Source organism: Ochotona princeps, chromosome 13 (genome assembly GCF_030435755.1).
Source record: "Ochotona princeps isolate mOchPri1 chromosome 13, mOchPri1.hap1, whole genome shotgun sequence".
NCBI lineage: Eukaryota > Metazoa > Chordata > Mammalia > Lagomorpha > Ochotonidae > Ochotona > Ochotona princeps.
This window is the reverse complement of record NC_080844.1, coordinates 32,759,901-32,784,268: the sequence shown is the minus strand read 5'-3', so window position 1 is coordinate 32,784,268 and position 24,368 is coordinate 32,759,901. Positions and strand designations below refer to the sequence as shown.

At 56.0% G+C, this 24,368-nt stretch overlaps 1 protein-coding gene across 2 annotated transcripts in view; it reads right to left on the bottom strand.

The window, feature by feature from the left end:
- The window catches only part of UNC5B (unc-5 netrin receptor B), a 72,046-nt gene that overhangs the window by 12,065 nt on the left and 35,613 nt on the right, over window positions 1-24,368 (bottom strand). For both annotated transcript variants that reach the window (XM_058671384.1, XM_058671385.1), the window contains exons 2-4: window positions 4,693-4,917; window positions 1,112-1,255; window positions 622-725 (exon numbers count right to left, since the gene is read on the bottom strand). In XM_058671384.1, coding sequence (XP_058527367.1) covers window positions 622-725; window positions 1,112-1,255; window positions 4,693-4,917 — 473 coding nt within the window. The remainder of the gene's footprint in view (window positions 1-621; window positions 726-1,111; window positions 1,256-4,692; window positions 4,918-24,368) is intronic.

Here is a 24,368-nt window from a genome sequence, read left to right as displayed (position 1 = left end):
TGTCCCATCTTCCTCCTTGCTCAGTGTAGCCCAGCAGGGGATCAGGACCCGGCCCTGGCCCAAGCTCCAGCTCTGTCACTCATGGGAGACAATAGCCATCTGTGGGGCCACTGGGAGTGATGGCTATCACACAGGGAGGGTCCAGGAGGGACACAGGCCAAGGAAGTCAGGTGGTTCCCTCAAAGTTTGGGGGTCAGTGTTGGTCCAGAGCTGGGAACCCATTCTTCTCAATGTCCCATGGAGAACTTAGGGGGTTTCCTTAAGCCCAGCTCTAATTCCTAGACTATGGTGTGCATGGGAAAGAGGCATGTCTGGGATAAGAACAAGGGTGGTAGGGCACAGGTGGGTACTGTCCAGTGACCCAGGGGCCCTGTGATAGGAGGCTACCAGTCTTAGCACGTGGGTGAGTACCCTCTTGTACACATGTCTATCAGGGCATGGTGACATCACAGCTGGACACCATGGGGTGCCAGGGACCGAGGCTGAGCCTGAAACCTGCTTAAGGAGTTCCAGGTTCTGGCCTGAGCTTCATGGGGTTCTTTGGGGGAGCACCCAGCCTGAAGTGCCACCTCCCTCTCCATCCCAGGTGCCAAAGAATCCTGCCTGGCTGTCGCCTCTCACCTCGGCTACAGGCACACCCTCTGGCGGGCGGCACTGCAGGAGCACCTGGTGGTCCAGGGGCACCTCCTTGCCCAGAGGCTCCTGGTCGAAGTTCTTGCGCAGATCTGGGAGAAGACAGAGAGGGGGAGTCCTTAGCCCTAAGTCAGGTGAGGCAGAATAGGAAATGGAAGTGCCTCACTGTGGCCACTAGGGGGCAGTGCAGGCCAGGGGAATCTGCTGGTGGGGGATTCCCTGAGGGAATTTCTTCTCTAGTGGGGCTCCCCAGGTGATGGAGCTGGAGCTCAGGGCTCCTTCCCTGACCCCAGTACCCTCAGTACATAAAGCAGAAGCAGGTAGCAAGGGACACTCTGTGACCAAGGAACTGAGCTGTTTTCCTTGGACCATCTCTGTAGTCAGCACCTGCAGTCAGCTGTGGGCACAGCTCCCATACAGGAGAGGGCAGGGCCCAGGGGTAGAAGGGGAGATGGACCCAGGGTCCTCGGAGGCGTACAGGCAATGCGGACGTAGGCGCGATGGCTCTTAGTGGTGCCCGAGGAGCTCCAGGCCACACACTGGCACCAGTAATCCTCCAGGCCGAAGAGCTCTTCCACCTGCTGCCGTGACACCTCGATCTGCACCTCTCGCACACGCAGGCCTGGCAGAAGGACAGAAGCTGTCAGGGGTGGTGGGAGGGGGAGAAGGGGGTTCAGGGCACCCCACCCCAATGCCTCTCATTCTCCAGGGTCCCTCCCAGTCTCATCTCTGCCACCACTGCCCCTCACTGGGACTCGGCAATGGCTCACACAGGCCCCCTGCCTACAGTTCTACCCATCTCTGTGCCCAGGGAGTCCCCAGTAACTGCTGGCTTTGGGCTCAACTTCATGTCTGGAAGGAAGCCCCACCACTAATCCCCTGTCCAGTCCTGCCTGCTTCCAGCATCCTACCCAGCATGGCATACCAGCGCCTGTCCCAGCTGCTGCCCACACAGCACCTGCTAGGCCTTGTGGGTGTGCTACCCGGCTCTCTCCTGCAGAAACCAGATGAGGCTGTGTTCTCATCACTGCAGGAAGGAGCCCAACATGCACTTGAGCATAGGGGCTGAGGTAGCGGCCTGCCCATGTTTCCTGGCCCTGGCCTGTGGGGCTGGAGCTGAGGGAGTACGGTGTCTTCCAGCCTACACAGACAGCGGTTCTTGCTCTTCTGCCCATCCTCCCTAGACAAAATCCTCAATGCACAGGAAAGGAGCCAGTCTGCCAGGATTAGGGCACTAATCCGACAGGCCTCCCCAAAGCCTCCCTCTCCCAGGAAGTGTCTACAGAGGCTTCCAGCCTCAGGATTCCTAAAGGTGCTATCTGCCCTGCTATCTGCCTTTCTCATGAACAGCCCAGCTCCGCCCCACCCCAGGGCAGAAGTGTACTGGGGAATGGCTGCTAGATAGTGGGACAGATGAGTCTGGCTGCACTCCCGTCCTCCAGCTGTGTTAAGCTACTCATCCTCAGGGTCATGGTGATTACTCTGCCGTGGCAGCCAGCATCCAGGCTAGACCCACATCACCCAGACCCCAGCCACTCCCTTCCTTCACCTGTGGAGAAGCTGAGACCCAGAGAGGGTGGGTGACAGAGGGAAACCATCACTTGGGCAGGCTGGCCGCCTAGGTCACCCCATGCCAGGGGGAAGAGAAGCTGGCATGGGGCCTCTGGTCTCCCAGACTCAGGCCCCAGCACCAGGCTGCCCTCCCAAGTGTGTGCCCAAGAAGCAGGTGGGGTCTGGGCCACAACCCCAAGACTGGCTGGCTGCCTGCCCTGCTCTGGTAGCAGGTGCTCCTGTCAGGGTCCTCAACTGTCTCCTGTGTCCTCAGGGGCCACACATAGCACATGGAGACTGAGGTAGAGAGCAGGAGTTAGAACAAAACCAGGCCCCACTGCTGCCAGGCAGTGCCCTACTGAACCCCAGCTTGTCATTGGAGCTTAACAGGGTGATGGCAATATCCAATTTGGGGGCAGGCAGTGCCTGATGGAGCTGGGAAGGAAGACCACAGGATCACTGCTATCACTAATCCCATGTAAGGGCCTGCTAGGCATCCTGGTCTCTTGTTTAGCCTAGACCCTAGAGCTGACTTCAGAGAGAGGCCAGGGATGTTTGGGGGGCCACGAAGGGAGGTGAAGAAAGACCCAGGAAACGGCCAGAGGCAAGGGGCATGAGTGCCTGCTGGATGCTGGCACTCTGCCCAGCGTCATCTTGCTTGAACGCCCCAAGGCTTTCTGTCACCAACCCCCAGGATACAAAGCCGGGCACGGGGCTCAGGGAGGTGCCATGACTTCTCCCAGGGTCACACGTTGGCCAATTTGGGAGGCTTCATGTTTCTATTTTGTGATTTTGAAAAACTTCTTTCATGCTTAGATTTTGAGTGGGAATGGGGCTGCAAATCTGTTTTATTCTTTTTATTGAACAAAGAGAGAAAAAAAGGGAGTTTCCCAAGACCTCCCACAGAGGAAATAGTTCACTCCCCAAATGCTTGCAAGGACTGGGAGTGGGCTAGGACCAAGCGGGACACAAGGAACTCCAGCCTGGGTGCCCATGTGGGGGGCAGAGCCCCAGTTACCTGAGCTATCATCACGGCCTCCCAGGGCCAGCAGGAGCTGAAGCTGGCAAACTGAACTTGGGTGCTCTGACACGGGACATAGGTGCATTAACTGCTAGGCTACACACTTGCTCCTACATGTCTATTTTTGGTTATTTTGAAACTGTGTTAAAATATAACCTAAAACTCACTGTAGAAACCATTTTAAGGTACATAGTGCAGGGGCACAGAGTACGTTCTGGGCTATGGTTCTAAAATTGGTGAGCTTTTTGTAGAAAATCAGAAATTGGAGATTGCAAACTGATGGTTAGACTGAGAGAAACAAAGTGGGAGAGACAGAGAAACACACAAGGAAGGAGAGAGCAAGGAGGGTGAGGGGTTGGGAAAGGCAAGAGGAAAAATTTACGAAAGATATGATAAATAAAATGTAGTAGCTGGCATTGTGGCATAACAGGTAAAACTGCCCCCTGGCAATGCTGGCATCCCATGTGCTGCCAGCTCATGGCCTGGCTGCTCCAATTCTGATCAAGCTCCCTGTTAATGCACATGAGAAGGTGGCTGATCACTGCCGAGTGCGTGCTTGGGTCCCTGCCGTCCACTTGGGAAAGCGGGGTGAGGCTCCTGGCTCAGCCATCTGGGGAGTGACCCAGGATTTTTTCCTTTTGTTGTCTCTCCCTTCTCTGTGTCACTCTGCCTTTCAGACACATTTTAAAAAAAAATTTCTGGAGGGGAAAAAAAAAGGTTCTCAGGCTTCAGATGGGCTGGTCGGGGGGAGGGGTCTCCTGCGGCCACCGTCCATCCTCACGGGGCTGGGGAAGCACTCCCCATCTCCTATCCCAAGCCCCCTAAAATTCCTGCGCAGGGAGTGGGCCTGGTGACAGCAGCATCCCCCCACCCCATAAACAGAACACCTCAAGGCAAAGGGAACTTTCTGTGGCTACCACAGGGAACACTCCACCAGCATCCAGCGGTCTAGAGCATTCTAGCTTTCTGATTCCCAGATATGGCAGGCTCCACCAGGAATGGCATCAGGAATGCCACACAATCACCCCAAGTCTGTAAAGCTCTGAACCTGGGCACATTTCTGCTGCCAACCACCGTGGGTAAAGGAGGTTCTACCTGGAGCAACCTCCTGTGGGGACCTGCCCCACTCTGAGGCATTCTAGAAAGGACTGGATGGCTCCTGGGAATGGCAAATGCATCACTGTGTGTCAATGAAGAAGAGCTATAACATCATGATGGGGTCCAGGGCCAGAGATCAGTGGGGGGCACAGGAGCCACTCCTTGTCCTTGGCAGGATGGGGTAGGGAAGCCCGCTCCACATGGCAGTCCATGCTGTTCCATGCAGTTGCACCAAGTCAGGCTAGGGCAGCCAGTCCACTCTTGGGCAGACAGTGTCCCCAGGGTGACCTCCTGAAGGGAAATGGACACCCACAGAGGTCCCCCAGCTGTGTGAGCCAGGCAAAGCCACCTGTGGGCCTGGGGAGTCCCCAGATGGGCATCGGGCTTACCGGTAGCCTCATCCACGCCTTCCTGTGTGACGTGGTCGTTTTGGCTGACCCACTCTCCATTGCACTTGAAGTAGATCTGTGTGGCGGGGAAGGCGCGGCAGCGCAGCTCCACAGGCTTGTTCTTAACGATGTAGGCATCCTGTGGCTCCTGCAGGAAGTGGGGCAGGGGCTCGGCTGGTGCTGACGGGAAGGAGTCAGGGAGCACCTCGCTGCCAGAGTCAGTGCCTGTGGGAGGGAGACAGTGCCATGAGGAACCCTGCAGGGAGAAAGAGGGTGCAGGGAGGCCAGGGTGGGCAGCTGCAAACCTGGGGACCTGCTAGAGCTGGGTTAGGCCTGCACAGCTGTGCCTCAGTCCCCCATCCTGCCCACCTCTGCCCTGTGACATTGGGTGATTGTCAGCGGGACATCCCAGCACCCCCTGCACCAGCCCCGCCTGGCTGTGGGCCTGTTTCCCATGGAGATGCCGTGATATGCGGTGGAGTTGGAGATGTACTGGGGCTGTAACCCAAATCAGGGCAGCTCTGCCCCTGAGCCACAGCTGCCCTCTGCAGTTTCAGCCAGCCGGGCTGACAGACACAAGGAGACAGCCAGGACTGCAGGGGCTGGGGTGGGCTGGGGGCTGCTGCACAAGGCTTGGGCTCTGCTGCGCTCATTATCTCTGTCACCCATGGGCCTCCTCCTGTTCTACCCAGGGCACCCTGAGGCTCAACCTGTACCTCAGGTGTCGGCCGGCACCCTCAGCTCTGCAACCCTGGAAGAGGGAACCAGAATCTCTTTCCCCACAGAGCCCCACTCCCTGGAAAGAACAGCACCTCAGGAGGTGAGACAAACAGGAAGGGAGGGAAACCAGGCCAGGCCAAGCGATTGGCTTACAACCCACTTAGGAAAATTGGCTTTCCAATGACAAATACCCAACGATCAGGTGGCTGGGGACAAGAGCAGCAGGGGCTCATCCTCCTCTGCTAACTGCTCTGGGAAACAATGAACGAAGCTGGGAGTCTGCCCAGTCTCTCCCTCCCCACCCAGAGGGGCTGGGCCTTGCAGGGGCCTGGAGATATACCCGGCTTTCTAAGAGCAGGCTGACCAAAGCATGCCTGGCCACAAAAGCCCACTGGGAACTGAGAGGCTGTGGAAGAAGACACAGGGTGACTAATAGGCATTAGGTACACACTGCTGCCCTGAAATAGTACCCAATGTTGACCTGGCAGCACAATAACTCTGTGAGGTCTGTCATAGCCTGTTTACGGATGGGGAGCCTGGGACACAGGGAGGTTAAACAACTTGTCCAAAAGTTAGCAGGAGATAGAGTCACGGTCTCAACCAAGTACCAACATCAGTGGAAGGGGCCCAGGGCTCTGCACCAGACACGGGCCAGAACCCAACTGTGGAGGGCGCTCTTGTGGCTCTGGGCTCCTCCTGGCTACAAAGCTCGGGAGGCTGAACACCTACCATCCATCAGTGCTGTGGTTTGCTCAAGGCCACTTGGCTGGTGCACAGCTCCCCTGGCACTAAAGGATGGCTCCTTTGCCAGGCTGGTATCATCCTCCTGGGAACATAGCAGGCCTTAGAGTGTGGAAGCTGAGGGGTGCTGGGATAGGACGCAAGGACTTCATCAGAACCCTGTGAGCTGGGCCTACCCTGGGAAAATATCCCTGCTTCCCCACCAGGGCAAGTAGCTCAGGTGAGAACAGGGTGAAGCCTGGGAATGTCTGGGTACCAAAGAGCCTACCGGGGTGGTAAGCAGCCCATGCTGGCCTCTGGCAGCTCATCTAATGAAATGGGCAGAACAGGCTTCCTCCCAGATACAAGGGAACCTGTGGTTGCAGGTTCCACACTCACCCCTACCTTCTAAGCATGCTGCCCCGACCCCCCAGTGCTGACTGCCCTGGTTCTCTGCAGCTTTACAGGCTGTATTTATGGCTTTGTTTTACAACCTTAATGCGGCTCATTTATACAGCGGGAGTAGACACGGCTGAGGAAAGCAAACATTAGACATCCATTAGTGCCGTGGGCCTGCGTCCGGCAGCCCCCACCCCACTGCTCCTCTTTGTCTGGGGTGTCCTCTTCAGAGCCTGCCATTATGGCACCAGACAGCTCCTGACACAGCTATTGCCCCTTGCCAATGTCCCACAATCCAGGCAGTCTAGAGGCAGACACTGCCAGGGGACAAGGAGGAGGGACCTACGGCCAGCCTGGAGGGGCATGCAGTACTGGTTGGCACACAGTAGGTATGCGGCAATGCAAATGAGACAAGGGGTGTGTATGTGGGGGAGAGAGAGGTGTGTCTCGGGGTCTCTGGAAAGCAGTTGGGTCCCCTCCTCTGACTTCTTGACTCTGGTCTGGGCCTCAGTGGCAGAGGAAGGCAACAGTTGGTCCAAATAAGGGAGGGTTAAGCCAAGCCCACAGAGGGAGGATAATGGAGCCTTGAGACTCCTGGGTGCTCAGTCTGCTAGGCATGGCTCAGAGGATGAGTGTAACTCGTGGAGGCTGGGCATAACCCAAAGAAGACTCGCCTGTCCTTTCACCGTCTTCAATGTCTCATTTGTTCATAGTATCCCAAGGCCAAAAGGAAATTTTGTATAGTTAGGAAGCCATTAAGTAGTTAGAGCCAAACTGCTTTGTAAGTATTTATATCCTTAAAAAAAAAAACAGTTAGCCCATTTGGAAAAATTCAATGTATCCATTGAGAGAAAAGGGGCTATTTTGAATCCACTCTTAGCTACATCGCTGATCAACAGGGATGCGGGCACCTGTGGACAATGCACAACTCCTCAAACCCTGCAACCTGAGGGTCCCTGGTAACCCCAAGGGGCCGAATCCCCGCTTCACCAAGATCCAGCAACAAGCAAAGACAGCACAGGGAGGTCGTTGGCAACACAAGCTACCCTGAGCTAACAGCTGGCACGGCATCTAGCAGCTGCCCAAGACAGCATGTCCCAAGAGAATACTAGCTTTGGGAATCCCATGAGCTGGGTTCCGTTACTAAGGCACTAAGACCAAAAGCATTTAAATCACTAGTCCAGGGCTACACATTAGGAAGGGGCAGAGCTGGGCAGCAATGCCAGGAGGTCTGATGCCAGGATCTGCCCACGCACCCCAGGGACCCTGCAGATTGCAGATGGGGGTTTACATCCAAAACACACCATCTCCTTCTACACATGAAGACCTGGGACATCAAGAGACATCAGGAGTCCCCCCAGGTGATGGAAGGACTTGGAGCCACATCCCTCAGTCTTTTGCGTCCTTGGCAACCTAGGGGTGTTTCCCACTGGCTCTGCCCAATCTTCACAGGGTATCAAGCACTGCAGAAGGGATTCCCTGGAGGCTGGCTCTGGCCTCTGCCACTGGCAGGAAAAATTCCTATGTACATTTTTCGTCCTTCTGTCTAACAGAAGAACTCAAGGTGGGCCTAGGCTGCCAAACTGTAGCCAGCCCTTGAAGACTCACCCAGTGGGGCCCACACATCCCAAGAAGGATGCTCCTCCTGCCCAGGGGACTGCTGGGGCTGTGTAGCTATCCACTCTTGGGCCTCCAAGCACACTTGTGGACATGTCCATCTCCCCAGCCTGAGCTGGGGACTAACAATGAAGTGTCTCAGGACCCTCAAGGGGAGTCTGCTCACACTTAGAGGTGCCCCCTTCAGCAAATCTTTTCTTCAGAAGGCACGTTTACTTCAAGGAGGGTCAGCTGTGGGTGGAGCATAGGGCAGGAAGGAGGAACCATCTGTTGCTTGGCTCTTTCAGCCAGGTCCAAGTCCACCCACCCCAATCGACTCCACATCCAACCTTGACTCACATACCCGCAAGGACAGGGAGCTCACCACTGCCTTTCTCAGTCAGGCTCTCCTTCAGACAGACCTTAGCAAAGCTGTCCTTACTTTCAGCTACACTTTGCTTGCTGAAGTTGCAGCTGCTGTGAATGAATATTGTGTTTTTGTCTCCCTACGACAGCATCCCAGACTGCACAGGCTGCAGCCAACCCTCCCCGGTGTCCCTGCTTGACAGCACCTTGTCAGCCCACAGGCATCCCTCCAGGGTCCGGGCAGTGCCTGCTGTGGCCAGGCACACTTGTGTAACAGGTGCCAGAAGCAAAAACACCACTAGAATGGGCAGGAGAGAGACGGGCCTTGGAAGTACAAGAATGACCTCCATATGAACATAATAAGAATACACAGTGCATTCCTTTAGAGGGGGCAGCAGCTCAACCCTCCCTGAACGGGAGACACTAGCAGTTCTGCTGGATTCACTCTGAACCTGACCCCAAGGCCTGGCCTGAGTGGGCAAACAGGAGGCCTGGGTCACACCCTCCCTTCTGCACAGATGGCCTTGGGAAGGTCATCAGGGCCAGTTGACTCCCTACAGAAAAGGATTAGCATTCCCTGGCCTGGCCATTCCAGAGCATTGCAGTGAAGGCTGCCTGTGAAAACACATATCGAAAACAACTTCACTAACCGCAGTGCCCATGCCATGGGGAGGTAGCAGGCAGGAGCTGTTCCTGGGCTAAACCCCTACTGGCAGGTGCCTCCACCTGAGGCCCAGGAGACCTGCATTCTCCTTACTCAGAGAAGGTAAGTGACCAATGTGGCATCATGCAGCTCACTAATAGCCAAGCCAGATCAGAACCCAGTCTCTGATTTGGGACTGAGCTGGGGGTACTTGGTGCAGAGGGACAGTACAGCCACAGCAGGGCTCAGGCTCTGCCTTTCCCATGCATGGGACACACGCCCGCTAGTGTGTGTCAGGGAGCCCAGTGTGGAGATCTTGGCTGCAGGGGTCACAGATTGGGTCCTGACAATCTCACTGTTGGCTTCTGTCTCCAGGCCTGGACCCCCGGAGTCAGCAGGATGGGGAGGGTAAATGTCTGAGCAGAGCTGGGGCTGGTTGACACAGGATGAGAAGGGAGGGTGGGTGGCAGGGGTGAGGGAGAAAATGCCCCAAGCTGGGCACATTTATCATCACCAATCCAGGTTTTTCTCTAGGTCCCCAGGCACTGGCTGGTTCTCTCCAGACTTATTATCTGTACTGCATGTAAAATCTCTGCCATTCATGGAGTGGTTGAGTGCTTGGTGGGGAATGGGGTGAGGAGCCCATTTATTACAATGTTTTAAAATCACATAAACCCACATGGACAGACTCCTCCCTGTGCACAAAGCCCTTTCTCTATCTGGCCCTGACTCCTCGGGGCTGGGGGTTCAGGCTGGGCTCCCCTCGGAGGCAATCACAATGGCTGGTACTGATGACAAATGGGGACTGGTCAGCTGGAGAGACATCTGACAAGGGAAGCGCTCTGCAGAGCTCTTTTCTCACAACCTCCATAGACTCACGCATGCCCATGACATCACTTCTTGTGCTGGCCACACAAAGTGGCCTTGCCAAGAAGGCCAACTAGGGCAGGAGCTTATATCAGGAGGGGGCATTCAAGTGCCCTTGTGGAGTCTCTCCCACTGAAGAACTGAGGGACAAGCAAAGTGTTGCCAGGAGGCTGGGGACAAAACCCTAGGGCAGGCACAGGGCTCTGGAAGAGAACCTAACTTCCATGGAAGAGCACATTACCTTTCAAGTACAAAGGGACGCTGTAGTCAGCAAGCAGCTGGTCTACCCCAGAGCCATGGCGCTGTCTGGGCAGGCTGCACTCCACTCCTGAGGGGACAGTCTTCCCTCTTTCCCTGGGCTGCTGGGCACCCTTGGCCTTGGGACTAGATCCCCTTCCAAGTCCCAGGTTTGATGGGGTCTTGGAGCCTGGGGTCCTGAGCCTTGAGGAGGTGGCTTCCTGCTTTCCCTGGACTTCCTTTCCACCCCTCAGTGCAACAGCCCTGTGCAGTTCTATTTCACAGGGGCACAAACAAAGGACACTCTCAGGATCCCAGCTACCAAGCAACCCAAGGTTCTTGTCAGTAAACAACCAGAAACAGTAGTATGGCACTGACTTGCCAGGCTGTGAATTCTCGGGGCTCAAGCCCCTAGCACCCTCTGTGAGCCTCACCCTGCCCAGCTCCAGACTAACCCAAGGATGTCCCCAGCAAACCAGTCTGTAGTTGAGGCCTGGGGCCTGGCTGGGTTGGACCCCAAGACTAGTCCCTTCTCACACACATGCCCCACGCAAGGATGCTGGTGCTGATGGATGGAGCCTTGAACCCCATGTCCACTCACCACCACCTCTGGGTTGGGCCAAGCCTGTTGTCCTGCCGCAGCCCTTTGCCACTGGGCCCCAGCCTTTTGCCTCCTAAAATCCACTCCCTGCTCACAGCCATGGACAGGGTCTTGCAATCTCTCTTGCTTAGGAGGCTGTCCCTGGTGTTTCCCTCGACACCAAGGCGGGGGGTCTCTGCAATTGCTGAGATGTCCTGACAATCACTGAGCCCTCACACTCCAGACACTGTGCCCCAACCCCCACCTCAGCACTGCTCTCCATGCTGCATGCCCTGCCCTGGATAGCTTCATTTTTCACACATGTGGACTTTACCAGGGTCTCCTGTTGGAACTGCACCCTGCCCCCATATTGTCCTGAAGATCTCCCTGCAAGACCACCTGCCCAGTGAGACCTTCCTGGTCCAACCCAGCTCCCACACCACTGTAGGTTTTCTTCCTTGTGGCTCGACTCCCTTGGAACGGCCTTCCCCAGCCTGAGTTCTGGGTCCGGGACAGCTTTCTGGAATGCAGGCTCCTTGTGGGCCTGGGAATTGTGTTTGCCTGAGTTGTGGGGCCCAGTGGAGGTACAGAGTAGCAGATGCCAGCCAGAGGGAGTGGGCATGGTTTCGGCTGATGTGAGAAACCCACCCTGCAGGAGGTCACCCTCTGACAGAAGCTTGAAGCCTTTCTAGGATGGAGACCAGATAGGGTGTGCCCTGGCCTTGGATCACATAGCACCTGAGCACCAGGATTAAAAAGAGTAGATACTATACTTCCAGAGGAGAAAGGACTTTAGTTTCCAAAATCCTCAATTCTTTCTCAGGAAAACGCTTTCTTTTCTTTTTTCCCTTTTCTGATTACAGAGGTGATATCCTTGCTCTGTCAACAATTCAGAAAAAAACCTAAAGATGCAAATGGAAATCTCCCTCCCCATTTCTGGGTACATCCACACTGGAGATCGCATTTTTCTGGACTTGTTCTAGGAACATACATGTTATTCCTTAAACAGATGTCCCAATACAGCTGTGTATTGTAGGTTTTCCTTTCAAGGTTGCTCATGGAGGGTTTCTAACCCACATGCCCAGAGCACCAGGCATCTCTGTGCCTCTCCTACTTTCCTCCGCACTCACGCCTGCTAGGCATGACCAGCAGGGCTGACTGCTCCAGGACACTGTGTTAAGGGTCACCGCAAAGCTTCCGGGGCAGAGTTGGCCAGGACTTGGCAGTGACAGCATGCTGGCCCTGCAGCTCTGGCCCTTTCTCACAGGAAAGTGGAACATCCATAGGTTCAGCCTCTGGGCTGGACAGCAACTATGTCCCCAGGCTGTCCCAGGAAGCCTGGGGCCAGGCCCACTCCCACAGCTCCCCTCAGCAACGTGTTCTCCTCCCTGCCAAGTGGGCAGACTGGTATAACTTCTGCCATGGGCACTGCCACCAGGTGGCAGCTCCTAGCCAGGGCCCCAGGGCCCTCAGGCCTGAGTCCGACCTCCTCGCTTCCAGATGGGGAACCTGAGGCCAGAGTAGAGTAATGAGCCATTCAAGGACAAACAGCAAGTCTAGGTCTGCACTGCCTGCTCCCTGGGCCTCCTGAGAGGACGAAGCGCAGTAAAGAAGGGCAAAGGGGAAGATGAGTTCCTAGCTTCTGCCAATCCAGGACATGGGGCAAGGGACAGTATAGCGATGGTGGGGGAGGACACAGCACAGGGAGACAACACGACTCTCAGGAAGAGGCAGAAAGAGCCCAGGTGCATCTGGCAGCAGAGGGAAGTGGAAGGGGTCACTGGAGCTGAGCAGGGGCTTCTCTGAACTTGGAATCCTCTTGGGTCCCTGCTCAGTCCCAGGCATCTCTGGCCTCCTTCCCCAAGGCCAGGTTCCACAGGCCCCCGGCGAGGGCAGGCCCTGTAGACACTGGTTCCCAGGGACACCACAGAGAGCAGAGGGGAGGAGGAACGTGCTGCAAGCCACATAGCAGGTTGGAGGCAAAGCTAGGCCTGGAATGTGGGCATCTTGACACTCAGCCCCAGGCTCTGGTCCTTGCTTCTGGTCCAGGCAGTGGGAAAGATCCTGGTCCCTGTGCAGCTGGACCAGTGGCTGCTGGAGATGCAGAGTCAGGAGGTACTGGCTGAGAGAGGCTTATGTGGCTGCTCAGGTGTGCTGAGGGGGAGGGGAATGGAGGGCTGGGACTCAGCCCTATTCATTCATTCATTCATTCATTCACTGAACATTTTTCTGATCACTTCCTCTTAAGCCTGACTGTGTTGGGGCCTGGAGAAAAAGGAATAAATTTTGGTCCCACCAAGGCACCAGGAAAGGTTCCAAATTAAGAGTCCAGAGTCCTGACTCAAACCAGTACTCAGTCTGCAAACAGGGATAGTATGGTCCCTTAGCCTGATAACCACAAAACAAGTCTACAACTTTGTCTGCAGCGGGCTCCACCTGGGTCAAGAGGCCAGCCCCTCCTCTCAGCATCCTATGCATTTGTTGGGGTAAAACCCACTGGTGTTGTCACTGACTCTGGAGGCAGTCCCTTTCCTCTGGCCTTATCATTCCCTTCTGAAGAACAAGGTCACTTCTCTTTGCTTTGCCTTTTGACACATCAAGGTTAGAAGTCTCAAAATATTTCGACAGCCAGGAAGCCCTGGGCATGTGCTAATTTTCACTGTTACTTCTCACAATAGGAAGCTGGGGGTGTGCCTTCCAGGGATGCCAGCTCACATCTCATCCAACAGCACTAGGGATATCTGCAGGTTTTGGAGGTGTGTGTGTGTAATGCCTCACTTCCCAGTCCCCATGCTGCCCCAGCCCTACTCTGTGATGACACGGAGCTGCAAAAGGCTGATGCAAGCTGGACAGAGCGAGTGAAAGAGCCTCATGTGGGGCAGATGGAGTGCCACCTCCAGCCCCAAGGGAGCAGGTCCCTGTTCCCGTCTGCTTGTTTGCACCTGCTGATGTAACTGCCAGGCTACCTAGGCTCAGGACTAGACCTACTTACCACCATCACAAGCCCAGGGATGGCTAGGGGCAGCCATGAGCCTGATCAATCACATGAGGCTATGCAGTACTCACTTCAAGGGAGCTGGCCCCATTCCTGCACCCAGTTCCCCCAAGCCACAGAGATCTTGGGAGATGAGCCAGGAGCATAACAGCCTCCCAGTGTGTCAGTGGCCTCCTGTGGATCCTGGAAGGATGGAAGTATTGTTCAGGGGCATGAAAATATGAGAACAGCCCAAAGTCAGCCACCAACTCACAGGGTGACTATGGGCCAAATGCCTTGCCTCCCAGGGTCTAGATGTATCTACAGAATGGGCACATCACTGCCGTGGCCACCTCAGAGAGATACACCACTTGGAATGAGGTAAGAAAGTACAACAGACAGTAAGGTGTGTGGATGGGTTGAAGAGCATAGGGATGGCTGGGAGTGGGGGGTGGGGCCTGGCCCCAGGAGCCTCCCCCTGGGGAGGAAGGCATGGAAGAGCAGCACACAGCTCCCCAGAGATCCCCAGGAGCCATCAAAAAACACACAGGTGCGAGGAAGAGAGCAGAAACAGGCCCTGAAAACCACCAGGCCACTGCATGAGCTGAGAGATGGATGCTGCTTCTCCAGAGGGCAATACCCCAAGCAGGTTTCCTGGAGGCACCCGTGAGGGCCTCAGGTCATGTGTCTCACTGGCTGACACCACAGTTCCCAGGGGCAGAGGTGGGGAGGGGAGTGGACAAGCCTGGTTGGGAGAAGATGACACCCCTCAGCTATCCCCAAACTCCCCAGCCAGGACCAAGGCTGCCTTTGCCAACTGTCCTCCTTCCCCCTAGTTCTGTGCCAACTTGCCCTGAAGGAGATGCTTCTCAGGCCACAAAGTTCCACCTGTCCCTTTAACATCTTGGGTGCCACAGATAGCCAGTAACAGCATCAGCTCCCAGCACAGCACCAACCATGTCCTTGGCATAGGCTAATTAACTAAACCCTACCAACAGCCCTGCCAGGAGGGACCCCTTATCATTCGCCCCAGTTAGTAGATGAGGAAACTGAAGCACAGGAAAGTCACAGACCTCCATGCCTGTGGTACATGGATCAGCACCTTCAAAGCCTATGAGAGCCCCACGCGCTGTGGGCCCTATGCCAGATCCTGTGCAGCAGGTGTAGGTGGAGCCTGGGAAGGTGCATTCTCCACAAGTTCCCAGGTGCTGCTAGGGCCAGGTTGGATCTGTGTTCTCCCAAATCCCAAACACCCAGTGCCCTTGCCCTAGTGCCCTGGGATCCGGCTGGAGGAGTTCCAGGTGCCAAGCTGCAGTCACCTGAGCCCAAGTTAGGACCTGGGTGTGGCCACAACTATGACGATTGTCCCCTGCATTCCTGCATGTTACATACTGGCTCCAGCCCCCCCCCCCCCGCACCCCCGGTTTCCTCATTTGCATAGTACCCCAAGTAAAGGTTAAACGAGTACTCAAATGGAGCCGAGAGCAGCACGCCTGATGTAAAATGACTTCCTGAACAACAGCTGCATGGTTATTCATTCTATTACCACCAGGGATAACTGCATCGCTTCTATTATCTCACTTAACTATTGCAACAACTCTGGGGCACGTATCAACAGCAACCTCCTGTTTAACCTGCAGTTACCCCAATACCCAGGGTTGCTTAGGAGCAGAGGCAAGATCCTAAACCAGACTTGTGATTCCAGAGACAGGACTGTCCCCTACAAGTAAGCAGTGATGCCACTTTAGCCACTTCTTGGAGCAAAGAGGGAGGCAGAATTATTTTCTGGTTTGTGTTTCCAGCATTTCCTCCCAGATCTGTCTCCCCCCACACCAGTTTCATCAATGTCACAACTGAAGGAAAAATACCCCAACTGGGAAGACTGGAGGCTGTGTCATCCACTAGTGCTGAGTGACCCTGGGCAGCCAGCTCCCACCTCTGCCCCCTCCCTCTGCAGATGTCCTCTGGTCCCTTCCTGGGCAGCCACAAGGCTCAAAGAATGGTTGGGTACTGGTTAGCCCAGGCCTGTGAGAGGTGATGGTGACTGCCTCCCCCCCTGCTCGCCTAAGTCTCCTGGGATCCCAAGTTCAAAACAATAGCGGCTCCAAGTTGCCCTTGATGTAAAGGTTTAGCAGGTGGCTAATTTTAGCTGAGAAATACTCGGCATCTTCCCAGCCGCAGTCACTGCCCTGCTCCATGCTGGACAAATGGCCTTGGTTTTCCTCCTTGATTGTTCTCAACAGGAGGGGAGGGGGCGGGGGCTGACTTTGGCTCAGGACAATTCCCTTTGTGTCTGCTTCCGGGTGGCTCTTAATAACTCAAAGGAAAAGACAGGACAATCCAAGGCTCTCAGAGCCCTCCCACCAATGCCACCCCATAACGCACAGCCAGGGGAACCCCCAAAAAGTGGCTGTGCTGGTCTCTCTGAATCTTCAGGGCTGGAGAGTGCCACCTAAAAGGGCCTCCCTCTGAGAAGACAGGAAATCACAGCCCAGAGAGGGTTTGACTGGCCCTAGGTTACACAGCACTCCAGCAGAACAGGGACCAGGGTGCACACGGTAAGCCGTAAGCCTTTCACGGAGATCCCTGAGGCCCTTCCCTGGTCTCATCTTGAAGGTCACTTCTCAGAGTCTGCCCTGAACACACTTCCCCCCTCCACCGAGAAGGCCCTCGTCCTTTCTCCAGGATTTCTGTCCCACACTCCTCTCATTGCCTAAGCCACACACTGACTCCTGTGTGTGCTTGTTTACTGTCTGGATCCCCAACAGCCCCTGGAATCCTAGTGGGCACATGCTCAGTGATGGTCACACAACACAGAAGCAACTGTGTGGGCATGGCATAATCCATGGGGCTGTAAGCTGGGTCACAGAGCCCCTGCTATGCACATCCTAGCGAGGTGCTGGGCACTCAAGTCCAATACATTTACCTGCAGAAAGGCCCTGGCTGAGGACACCTGGTTGCCTACTGCGACGGGCCCCAGTGTCTGCCTTGCAACATGGCAGAAGCTTCCTGTGTGAATGAACAAACCTGCCGGGCTCCTCTGGGTCCTTTTGTCCCTGAGGAAGCAACCTCAATTTGATCCATGCCCCACCCTTGCCTCGGAGGACGCTGAAACCAAGCCGAATGTGGAGTCTGGAAAGGCCGCCTAAGGCCCAGGCCAGCTGCGCCCTACAGGGCAGCCTCTTCGCCCCGCCCCCCCAACCCCTGGCCAGCTCCGTGTCCCTCCCTGCCTGCACAGGCCCCCTCTATGGTCTCCCCCACAACCAGGCCGGCCGGGACCCAGCATGCTATAATTAGAGTCCTCCTTCCAGGCTCCAGTAATGAGGGGGTGCCGGGTGCCAGCTGTAATTACAGCCTGGTTAAAACGCACAGGAGCCGCCTCCAAGCCAAATTACAAAGTCTGCCGCCGGACTCCCTCCAGTCCTGCTCCCTTTTGATGGGGCTGATTCAAGAGAGGGATTGGGAGTTTATGGAGAAGCCAGCGCGGGCTGGGGCTGGGGTTGCGGTCTCGGGGAGAGCACAGAGTGCAGTCTGGGCCTGCTCTGCTTTGAAACCATCTTCCCACCCCCGCCGCCCCCAAGCCAAGGTCAGAACGGGCGAGGAAGCCAATGGAGGCCTCTCCTCTGACCCTTTGCCATGGGAGCTGCCATGTGGCACTCAGTGTGGGGTCAGGCTGTACAGTCGAGCTTGACGGGCACAGTAACCTTGAAATAGGCACCGACACCCCGTATTCACTGAGGCTCAGCATTGCCGGTGCTTGCCCCCTACCAAGAGACAGGAAGAGGGGGATCCGAGTCCAGGATGGTTCAGGTCACAGAGAAGAGCTTAGTTCAAGCTGCTGCTACACAGGGTCTGCGGAGGCCTCCTTTGCCTTTCACGTAAGCATCTCTGCACCTACAGAGGCAGAGCCAGCCTTGGCAGGCCTTTCTCACTCCAGTCTTGGCCCCGTGGGTCTCAGAATCGCAGGATATTGGAGTAAGAAAGACTTGCAGAGAATATCTGCATCCAGGGGCAAATTCATGACATTCTGGCCCTTCAGGAGCTGTGGCAGGCATCACTAAACAATTACAGCACATCTGGAGGGGACCACACTCAGCCACAGCGCATTAAGCAATGAAGAAGTGATTCCACCACCTCTGATCTGATCCCTATTCCCCTTCACTTAGCCCAGGGTGAACACAGCATCCTTGCTTCTAAAGCCCAGTGGCTCTGACACCCGAAGATCAGCTGTACAGACTACCACTCCACTCCCAGCCTCGCCAACCCTGGGACTCTACCACGGAAGACCCAGTTGCTATTCTGTGCCCTGTGCAAGAGGCAGCTTTCGTAAGGGACAGAGAGACATGGGGCTTGCTCCCCAGCAGAAGTGGCCCAAGGCAGCCAGCAACAGCAGGGGCAACCTCTTGCCAGCTCCTCCCGGGGCCCCCTGGTTGTGCTCCCCAGACTCCACACCTGGCTCCAACCACCCACTGCCCACTCACCACCATGGGCCCCAGGTGACTCAGGCTCGGCTGCTTCCTCCGCCTCCCGCCCCTGGCGTCCCTGGGCTCTCTGAACTTCTTCAATGGGGCCTTTGATCCTGGCTCTCAGCTCCCAAACCAGGCTGGCCTGCTGCTGCCTTCAGCGTGGGGTGTGGTGAGAGGCCGGTGCTCCCAAGGGGCCAGCGCGAGAGGACACAACCCTGCCACATCAGCCTCACCTGCAGGGCCCAGGAAGGTTGCTGGTGCCTGTCTCACCCAGCAGTGCTGGGCCCCGAAGCTGGAGGGCATTCTCAGCAGGACACTTTAATTAGGAAACAGGGCAACTGGCCAGCGGGGCTGGGGGCCACACCCGGTACCATCAACAGCCCGGCAGGCCCCTCTCACCTCCACCTACTGCTTACCTCCCCGTGGCAACGCCCTGGCCAGGAGCCCTGGATTGCTCAGGCGCAGTGTTCCTGGCTGAGAATTGGATCTCATGCATGGAAACCTGGGCACCAGGCAAGAACAGAGGAGCTCCGACCCTCTGGGCAGGAGGTGGGAGAGTGGCCACTGGTGCTTCCACATCCCCGACCCTGAGCCCTCACCTCTGCACTGGAAAGGACAGTGACTTCTTGGCCTCCGAGAAGCCCTAACTGGGGCACTTGCCAAGGCTGAGAGCAGCAGCACTGCTCTCCCACATCCACAGCACAGCCACCTCAGATCTTCAAAGAGCAGGGTAGGGCAGAGCCCAGGTACACCACCCTAGCTCAGCCGGGCTGTGGCAGAGGCACCAGACACCATGCTCCATCTCCCTGCCAGTGCAGTCCCAGGCAAGTCACAGATCAGCTGCTTCATCTCTCTGACCGGGCCATTTCCAGTCCAGCTCACTGTGTGGGGTGCCAGGGGCATCTGGTTTAGCTGGGTCCATGGGGGCTACCCGCCTTGTTCTTGGGTCCCTCCCCTGATAGCTGCCTCCTAGACCAAGAACTGAGTCAGATGCTTAGTTACCTAAGAGAAAAGGCAATGTTGTGGTGGGGATGCAGGGGACACTGGGGGCAGGTGGGCATGGGCATGAGCCAATGGGCAAGCCTCAGCTTTGGTTCCTCCTGCCCTTTCTCCACAGGGCTCCTGAGGGGTTACTCTGGATCTCCCAGGCTGGGTAGCTTTGGACAAGGTCCTCCCCTTTCCTGCTACTCTCTGATGCAATGGAGTGAGTAGAGCACTCTGGGAAAGTGTCAGGGTAACCGGCCCTGCACACTCTCAGAAATGGACCAGGCTTCCAGAAGGAGATATGGGGCCTCCGAGAGTCAGAATACTGGAGATCATGAGGCCACCAGGATGCCACCCCCAATGACAAGTTCTTCCTCTCCTGGGCATGGCCAGCAGGTGAGCAGAGACAAGAACAGGGCCCATGTTCCTACTCCTGCCAGGCCCTGTCCTCCGTGGTCCTGCCTGGCTAAGGGCTGCTCTGTGCTGCCCCCCACAGTAGGGAACTGTGGGCGCAGCAGAAAGAGGTCAACAAATGCAGGGTGTTCTCAGCATCAATAGCAGCTGGGTTGCAGGTGACTGATGTTAACCTCTCTTGGACCGAGGCTTCCTCAGGTCCCAGAAAGGGGCAAATAGCCCCTAGCTGGGAGAATAAGCAGCAGCAGTGAGTACAGCCTTCCATGCCAGGTGTGTGACACAAGGTGAACCCTCCAAAACAGTCTTCAGGGAAAGCAGCATTCTCTTGAGGCAGGTTGCTTCAAGCCTCTGGTCTCGGTTTTCCTGTTTGGAAAGCAGGTGTCGGGAGATGGCCTACCAACAGGAGGGCTGAATATACGCAAGGACTCTGTCACAGGCCCTGGTACCTGCATTGTTTGTGGAAGCCACCAAGCCAGGTTACCTGGCAGGGCTCCCTGCGCACCTGGTCACAGTCTGCCCGGTTCCAGGGTGGCGACAGTAGTTTTCTCGTCACCTTGCAACAGCACAGGCTGTTTCTTCACTGCTTGTTTTTGGGCCCCAGATGGCTGCTGGGCCCCTGGCCAGGGACAACACCATCTAAACCCACACAGCATCTCTGAGAAACACCTGGCACGAGAAGGAGGGAGCTCACCACCCAGCTGGACAGACTGGATGCCTTTCTACCAGGGGCTGACAGTGGCACTGGGAACCTAGGGAAGTGGCCTTGGTTCTGCCCATCCTGCAGATGGGCTCTGTGATGGAGGTAGCAGCTCACTGGTGTGATTGGCCCGAGTGAGCCTGGGAGCAAGTGGGGGTCAAGAGAAGTGACAGGAGTCCTGAAGCAGCAGCTGGGCCTGGTGGCTGTAGGCATTCTCTCAACACAGCCTTTCTCATTCCTGGGTGCCATTTGATGGATGAGGAAGGCGAGGCTTTGGGAAAGCGACAGGATCGACTCCCACACTGGGCCACAGAGGTGCCAGGTTAAACCCTAGGGCTCCAGTCTTCCCCCAGCAAGGCCATCCCACCTCCTGGAGGACCCCAATGGACCCTACTGCGGCAAGTTCAAGGGTGCTAGAGGTGGCCCTCCTGTTTGCCTCTCCATGCCTGGCAGGCTCTCAGGAAGCACCTGACAGCGAACCCATCAGGTTATGGATTTCCAGGTCCCTTTCAACCTGCCCTAGCCAGGACAGTTACAGTAGCTGCTGGATTCCCCCCTGTCCTAGTCAGGACCCACCGCCAGGGCCATCCTCCATCCCTAGCTGTCTTCTCCACTCCCCTAGACTGGCCTCAGCTCAGTAAGCCTTGTGATGTGTGACCCTGGACAAGCTACTAGCTTGTCTGGGCTGCTGTTCTCCCACCTGCCACTGAGGGGTGAGGTGAGAAGCACACATAGCAAATGCACAGAATTGGGCAGGTGGGATCCCAGGTCCCCACCTCTCCTGCTGGCTGTGTGCTGGCCTTGAAGACGCTGGCCAAGGGACTGGCCTTAGGCCTCATTAGGCTCTGTGCATCCTCTCAGAGCTTGCTGTGCCTCATCTCTGGCCCCTGTCCAGGTTCCCTTTGCTCCCCAGCCCATCCTTGCCCCGAGGCACCAGTGGTTACCCCCAGCATGGAGGCATCATGGCAGCCAGCTCTGGGCAGAATGATTTCTTCCTTTGTAAGCCTCCATCCGTTAGTAAGTCTACAGGGTCCAGCAGGTGCTGGGGGGGACAAAGCGGCTGTAAGTCACTGCAGCGCTCTCCCCACAGCCAGTGGCCCAAGTGGGACAGTTACAGAGGATGACACTGACAGCAGTCTCTCACCTCCCTGCACAGGGTCAGCTGTGAACGCTAAGGAGCTGTGGCAGGTGGAGTTTTGCTTGGTGAGGCTCAGGGTGGGAGTGGCAGCCCACCTGCTTAAGGTTAAAGATTTAACAGCCAACTTTCCCCCTCTGGACCTACATTTTGCCTGGGTGCAAAATGGCCCTCCGCAAAGTGTCTGGAAGTGGGACCCAGAATCTGGGAAGCAAGAGAACCCAGCCCAGGCGGCGGAGTACAGGAGCCTTTGGCTTCCTCCGTGAGCACGATTTGGTTGAGAAAATTAAATGAGATCACAGGGGTGGTATTAAAAGAGCAAATTACTTTAAAGGGCTTCCGTTCGTTCCAGATCTGACTGCAGATGGATGGTGCCAATTACAAGTGGGGAGTGGCCGGTTCCAAGGGGCAGGTCCCTGAGCGCCCTGAGTGTTTCTAAGTCAATGACGCTGGGAGTGAGTCCCGAGTTCTGAAAACTGGTGAAAGGCAGCCCTGGGCTGCCTGGGGAACCCTTTCAACCACCTCCTCTCCTACACACATGCACTGCGATCTCAGAGAAGGACAACCCGGAGACGAATGTCCCCCAAACTCACAATGCAATCTGACAACAGATAAAGGGAGATAGCACACTTTCTTCACCAGAATCTGGAGAAAGCTCTTCTAGGAACTGACCCCAACTGTGACAGAGGGGTGGTTCATTACAGCCTTGGTTACCAGACACCCAAGGATGGCAGAGCTGGTTGAGCACTCTGAAGTACTCCCACAATGTGTCTCATTCCCAGGGATGACTGTGCTCACTAGCAAGACGGCATAATTAGGCCAGAAGGTTCATGGAATGATGGTTAAGAGAGGAATCCTGGCTGTTGCAAGGAGACACAGAAGTCTACGATGACACCACAAGACAAGCCTGGACAAGCTGCCGAAGGGAAGCACACAAACAAGCCAGCAGTGCTGGGGTCTGGGGGGATTAGTTGAAATGCTTTACAGTCTTTTGCTTCCCATCATTTGGGAAAATGTGTTAATACTTTCTGGACTCTAGAAACCTGTCAACCAACCAACTATCACGCACTTCACAGACTCAGGGATGCTGGTGAGACAGCCAGAGCCTGGGGTTATTTCAATGACCCCCTGAGCACTTGACAGTTTGGGGGCTGGGAGCGTGTGGGGGCTGTGAGCCCAAGCACCTTGCTTCATGCACCTGTTGTGACAGGAAAGCCACTCCGAGTTGCCCCATTGTTCTCTAGCCAGGAGGAAGAGGGGTGGGGGTGGGCAGGGAGAATAGCTTCTTCCAAAGCCAGGAAATAAATCTTCCCCCCACCCCGGCCTTTCCATTCAGGGCAACTTATTGATGGCGTCCCAGGGGGCCTAGGGATGGTGAGAGCAGTCTTCCCAGGACTCGTGAGAAAGCCTCCCCATGCTGGGCCCACGCCATCTTGCAGATTCTGTAGGCCCATCCGGAGGTTTCCTCTGGCTATTTCCTGGCATTGTCAACCCTTGTGGCACCTACTGCAGAAAACCTCTAGGCACCCAGGGCCCCAGAGCCACCTTGCAGTCCATTACCACGGACAGCTGGGCTCTGGTCTTGGCACAGGAAGTAAGATGGTCACCATGGGTCTTTTGGGATCTGACAGTCTGTGAAGGGAGGAGACCCCTGTCCACGACACTGGGAGACACAGAACCCCTCTAACTAGGTGAAGGAAACCATGGGGTCTGCTATGATTTACACTCACCTGCATAACCACCTACTGTAGAGGAAAGAGCAAGGAACCCAGAGTCAGACCTCAGAGTCCAGTCCCAACAACACTCTTCACTTGCTGTGATCTTGAGCACACTTGCTTCCTCTCTAAGCATTGGTTTCCCCATCTGCTGAGCATGGGAATGAACTTTAGGTCTGCAAGGGTAGACGTGTTTGGACGACTAACAGCACTGGCATGGAGGGCAGGAAGAAAGATACACTTGCAGCTAGGAGACTTGCAGCTAGGAGGGGCCTCTGGAGGTCACCTCCTCCCTGATGCCCATCTCAGGCAGGTGCTGCCTGAGCACCACCTGGGCATCAATGCTAATCCACTAGTGCCATATCTGCCTCTTACCTGCAGTCTGTGGGGACCCATGGGGAGCAAAATGCTTGCATCCTGCCCAGCTTTCTGCTCCTCTGCCACTTGGCAGCCCTGAGGAAGCTAGCAGCTCTGGCCTCCTGGAAATGCGTTCAGCCATGTGCCAGGGAACCTGATGGGGCCCCAGGGAGCCCCATCCTTGGACTAGACGCACACACTCCACTTCCACTGCCCCACAGCTTGGGCCACGCTGGAGTATGGTGACCTCAAACTGCCATAGTGGCCTTTCCTGCGGGCTGGCTCACCTGTTTCAGGGAAGAGAAGGAGATGGAAAAAAAAGAAAAAAACAAAATCTCATTCCTGGGCATACTCGCTGTTGCTGCTCCTTGCATCAGGATCTCCTGGGCATGGTATTGGGGGAAGGGCAGGATAGGCAAACTCAGGCACTCCTGCTCTTGGGCCTTGCTGTGGGGTAGCCAGCATGGCTAAGACCAAGCTACAGGGGGAAAATGGTGGCGGGGCTGCTTCAGTGGCAGGATGTGGCACAGTGGACAGCAGGTGTTAGGGACGGCTTGGCCTTAGGAGGCTTGCTGACTCCTCTCCTCCACACTCTCCACTGAACCCCTCCCTTCTGCCCTGACCCCGAGCCCCCTAGACCCCAGCCTCTCATCTCTGGGTTCCCTCACCCTCTTCCTCCCAGTTCTGAAACAGACTTCTAGGCCAGCCAGTCCTGCATGCTGTCTGCTGTTCACAAGCGCTGCCTAACACATGGCATCTGGCCCTGTGCAAGTCACGTCACCTCTCAAAGTCTGTCTTCTTCACTC